We start from the raw sequence: 5,285 nt of genomic DNA, 5'->3' as shown, positions 1-5,285 counted from the left end.
TATTCTAACATCTTGAAAGATTACAAGAAAAGAGAAATAAATCCTGAAAAGATTAATGTACTGAATGCAATCTATTTTATTAATGTTGCTTGGAATATTGATGTGAAACCTACAACTATTGCAAATTGTTTCAACATTGTAAAATGATCCGAGGATATGCCTCTCGAACAAGAAATTGGTGACGTTGAAAGCATTCATAAATTAAAAGAAGTAATTTCTTATTTACACTATATAAATGCCATGAATGTTAAGCAGGTTTTGAATTATCAAAGTGAAAATGAATATTTGATGAAGTCACCTACGAATGAAGAAATTATTCAATGAGTAATGGACGTGCCAGTTGATGACAAGTAAGATCCAGATGATAATAGTGTTTTACCAAATGTTTCTCCAAAAGAGGCTTTTCTAACTGTCGATACATTGAAGAATTATTTAATACAACACGAGAAGAATATACCAGTTTATGTCCTTCTAAAAGTTAAAGATGAAATTGTATTTGATTCACATGTAAAGAAGCAGTAGTTAACTATAGATGCATATTTTAGCAAAGAATAAAATTGAAAAAAATAAGAGTTGTCTATAAAGCACTTTAATTTCATGTATTGTATATAAAATTTTCTAATATATTTAATAAATTATTATTTTATATTTTCATTGGGCCCTTAAAAGAATTTTTCTAAAATTATTATCTTATGCATTTAGCGAGACTATTATTTTATCCTTTTGGCCCAAGTCAAGACTGAAAAATTTTATTATTTAACCAAGATTAACCGAGATTATTAAGTTATCGAATATTTATTTATCAAAATTTTACTTTATGTTGAAGCAGTTTATATCACCCATGCATAAAGGCTATATTCCTCCATTGACATTCAGACTCATCACTTTTGTTTTCTTCCCAATTTGGTTATAGCTACAGAACTTTATAAGATGGTCCCTCCCAATATTTTTTAACAATTGATCAAATTGTAATCCTTATGCTTTGCGATTTTTAAGATTTTTAGTCATGAACAACTAATAGCAATTAAATTTGTTTGACTAAACTATACTACTATCTGTTTTGTATTATGTGTGAAAATTGTAAATTTAATCCATGTTCCAATTTAACCATTCTCAGCCCGCATTCTTTCAAATTTGGAATTTTGGTCTTGACACAAGATAATTGTGAAACCTATTAATTGCCTTTCTTCTAATAATATATAAAAATAATAAGCTTACAGATATGATAATATGTTTGTTAGCAAAACTTAACCCAATGAATATAATAGTTATACACACTTGAGGGACAAAATTCATAACTTAAGCATAGTAAGCATAGTACAAAAATTAATAGCAGAATTTCAACCATGATAACCGGGAAAGATTGCATGCATGCATAAACATGAAAACAGAAAACTGAACTATGACCAAGGCAAATGGTTGAGTGACTCTCAGTTGTAGTCAGCTGGATTGACAAGAAACACCCCCAAAAATGCATCAAAAATAATTATATAGTTGATTGTAGTAACCTATGCTGCCTGAATTTTTCGCAGAACGAAAAAAGCAAGCAACATAGATAGCAAACAGCCAGTAATGTAGTCTAAACACACAATGCTCTGATTTCAAGATTTCAACAAGCACTACAAAACCTTTGTTTCAAGTTCATTTTAAAACCACAAATTTCATAGTGGAAGACAAACTGGAAAGTACCCTTTTAGCAGCAGAACAAACAAGGATTAAATCCAAAGAATTAATAGTTCAAAGATTGAAATTCAACTTCACTTGATAAACTAATAATCCAATGCCAAAAATCTCACTAGATAATCTAACAATCCAATGCTGGTATACAATGTAATAGACATAACCATAATGATAATCACTAGTCTCATCTTCTGAGAAAGCCAACAAAGAACATCATTTCTATCAATAAATCAAACCCAATACTAAATGCTGCTTCCTAATCATCATCAAGTTGTAAATTCCACTTACTTTTAACTGGAAACAACTTACTAGTAATGTTGATGTGATATGCTGTTTCTCTCAAGTGTACAAAGGCAAATCAGTCCAAGCACCAGAAACATGTCCGTTCTCACAAACATAAGCTCGAACAACTGGCTCCCCATCATCGTGGTACCCGAAAACCCGCCTCAAACAGAAAGCAGAATGCAAATCCCATGTTTGTTTACAAGAGCAAAAAGCGCAACTCAGATCGATCTTGCGCCTGATCCCATCATTTATCGTCCTCCACACTCGGGATTTCTTGAAGTCGTTGAAAACCCCTCTGAAAAGCATGTAATTCCGCTTCTCCTCCATGTGAATGCATCCCGGCCAATCGCAAATGTATAAACAATCGTCTCGGAACCGGCTCGCTAACAACTTGTTGCCCTGTTCTCGGCTTAAGTTCCAAACGCCGTCTGCTAGATGGGATCTAAGCGGTCTAGATAGCTTCCTCCTTTTACAAACGAGAAATTCACGCCCAGTTTTTATGTCTCTGTTGTCAATTCTTTCTACTTTATAACCATCTATAGACTCGGACGGGTTTGAAACGGTGTCGTAATACAGATCATCGAAAAGCGACCATGAACAATCGGACCCGGAAGCGTTATTTTCCGGATCCAGATTCGGATTCCCTTCCACTTTGCTGGACCAAGGCTCGGTGGGCGGCGGGGAGGCTTGGGAATTAGCTAGCTTGGGATATCTCACCTCGGGGCCAATCTCACGTGCGAAGCCAAAATCGAAGTGGTCGAGAAGTACGCCAGCGTGATGGAGGCCTGGGCAGCAGACGGAGAGCTTCTGGAGGGCGGACCAACCGCCGGGTGGGACGGAGGAAGAGGAGAGGAGATCGGCGCAAACGGCGGGGATGGTTTTGAAGCATTTTTGTTTGAAGCAGGTGTTGTGAATGAGAGAAGAGAATTTGGAGCAGACACAAGCGAGACAAGCCCAGCTCTTGGGGTGATGTTCGAGCTTGGAGAAGATGTTAAGAACGACGTCGTCGGAGAGTTTTGAGAACGGCGTCTCCGTCATTGTGAATGTGGGGGGGCTGGTGAACCTTGTAGTTTCTCAGGTAAAGATTATATATGAAAAGGAAAGGGAAAAAAAAGTGGGCTTTTTTGCTAAAAATGATTGAATTCTGGGATTTCAGAGATGGGAAAAAATATATAAAAATTTTCCATTTTGCTTTTAAAATGATTTGGGGGGAAGATGAGGAAAGTGGTGGGTGGATGCTGCATTTGCCAAAGAATCTGTTGGCGGTGAGACTGTGAGCTCAGCATATTGTTTAAACAGCACCTTAAGGAGTAAGGACCACTTAGTTATGGGTAAATTTCCTGAAAGGGCCCTTTATTAAATTACTCATTATACTATTAAATGAATCAGTCATTATACTATTAAAAAGAATTAAATAAGACCAATTTCAATAGAATTAACATTTATTGTTTAAAGATAATGTCATTTACTATTTAACAGAGTTAATATTTCGAAAGTTATATAGATTTTGTAAATGAAAAGGTAATAATTTTTATGTCATTTCTTAAACCGTAAATGTTAACTCTAATAGAATTGGCATTGTTTTATTTTTTTAATAGTACAAATACTAAATTGATTCATTTAATAATAGAAGGACTGATTTGATCAATCTATATTATAGAGGGAGTTGGCAACTAATTTCACCCTTAGATCCCCCTCCCCCATAAAGAAAATATAAAGGACCTCATAGTTGTATTATTTTATGAAAGACCTTATAGTTGTATTATTTTATCATCCATCGAGATTTATAGGATTCCAATTGTTTCTTTCTTTCGGGGCGTTTTACCCAAATATGCCCTTTAAATAATATAATTACCAAAATGTGCTAATTTTTGCGTTATTTATCGGGCTAGGCCGTTTCCCACGAAAACACGTCCACGTAAGCGCGATTTTGTAGTATGTGTCAGCAAAACGCTCCCCTGGGGGAGCGTTTTGTCCACATCAGCAAAAAACGCCTCCTTGAGGGCGCGCTTTGCTGACGTGGACAAAGCGCTCCTCTAGGGGAGCGTTTTGCCCTTTTTTTTAAGGTTAAGATTTTTTATTTAATTGATTTATGGTTAGTGTTTTTAAGTTTAGGGTTAGTGTTTTGTAAAGGTTTAGGGTTTTAGAAAAAAATTAATTGAATTAGGTTATAAATTAACTATTAATTTTAAATACAAAATATTAAATTAGAGTTTAGGGTATTAGGTTAATTGATTAAATTATGGATTGATTTAGGGTTTAGGGTTAATTTATTAAATTTAAGGTTAATTGATACATACAAGAAAAAAATTTCTTAAAGATAATATGATTGTAGCATATATACATACTTGCGCCATGCTAAGTTTAGGGTTTCAAAAAAATTAATTGAATTAGGATTTAAGGTTTTAGGGTTAATTCATTAAATTAACTATTAATTTTAAATACTAAATACTAAATTAGAGTGTATTAGGGTTTATTCATTAAATTAAGGATTAGGGTTTAGTTTTTTAAAATAAATTTGTGTTTAGGGTATTAGAAAAAACATATAAGCAATATAATTTTTTTTGTCATAAGTTTTAAGGTTTTGGGTTTTTGTAAGTATAATTCTGAGCAGACGTTTCTAGAAAAATAGTGTCAGAAAACGCTTCAAGCAGGATGCACTGTCAGCAAAATTTCTGGAAAAAGCTCCCACGTGGACGCTCTTTTGCTACAGTAGTTCGTGGAAAAATAATTCTGAGTAGACGTTTCTGAACAAATAGTGCCGAAAATGCTTCAAGCAGGATGCACTGTTAGTAAAATTTCTGGAAAAAGCTCCCACGTGGACGCTCTTTTGCTACAGTAGTTCATGGAAAAATAATTCTAAGTAGACGTTTCTGAACAAATAGTGCTGAAAACGCTTCAAGCAGGATGCAATGTCAGTAAAATTTCTGGAAAAAGCTCTCATGTGGATGCTCTTTTGCTACAGTAGTTCGTAGAAAAACGAGGCTGTAAATTAGCTAAATTTTATTCTCAGGTTGCATAACTTACAACAAAAAAATTAGAGAGGCTAAGAAGAAAAGAAATTGAAGATGAGTGAACGTATTAGTGCTGTTATTTACTATGATGGTGAGGTCTGTAACACCGAGAACGGTGTTTTTTTTTTATCGAAGAACACAGCGAGACTGGTTTTTAACCAGAACATAGATTTGACAGAACTTTATAAAAGAATTAGGCGCAAAATCTTCGGAACGACGCCAATGAAAGTTTTGTCTATTAAGTATCGATTTTGTGCTTCAGTTGATCCTGTGACATATGACTCATTTGATATCAAAGGCGCTCGT

General features: G+C 34.4%; 1 protein-coding gene across 1 annotated transcript; it reads right to left on the bottom strand.

The window, feature by feature from the left end:
* Nucleotides 1-1,691: 1,691 nt before the first annotated feature.
* On the bottom strand, nt 1,692-3,293 carry LOC108477106 (phytochrome A-associated F-box protein-like). Its single transcript, XM_017779560.2, has one exon. It carries the CDS (start codon nt 3,001-3,003, stop codon nt 2,020-2,022), a length of 984 nt encoding a protein of 327 aa, XP_017635049.1. The 5' UTR covers nt 3,004-3,293; the 3' UTR covers nt 1,692-2,019.
* Between the last annotated feature and the right edge of the window lie 1,992 nt (nt 3,294-5,285).

This window comes from Gossypium arboreum, chromosome 12 (assembly GCF_025698485.1).
Source record: "Gossypium arboreum isolate Shixiya-1 chromosome 12, ASM2569848v2, whole genome shotgun sequence".
Classification (NCBI taxonomy): Eukaryota; Viridiplantae; Streptophyta; class Magnoliopsida; order Malvales; family Malvaceae; genus Gossypium; species Gossypium arboreum.
This window is presented reverse-complemented; position numbering and strand designations above follow the sequence as displayed.

What these genes read in the sequence shown, in the direction of transcription:
- LOC108477106 (XM_017779560.2), bottom strand. Translation starts at nt 3,003, where the DNA reads ATGACGGAGACGCCGTTCTCAAAACTCTCCGACGACGTCGTTCTTAAC.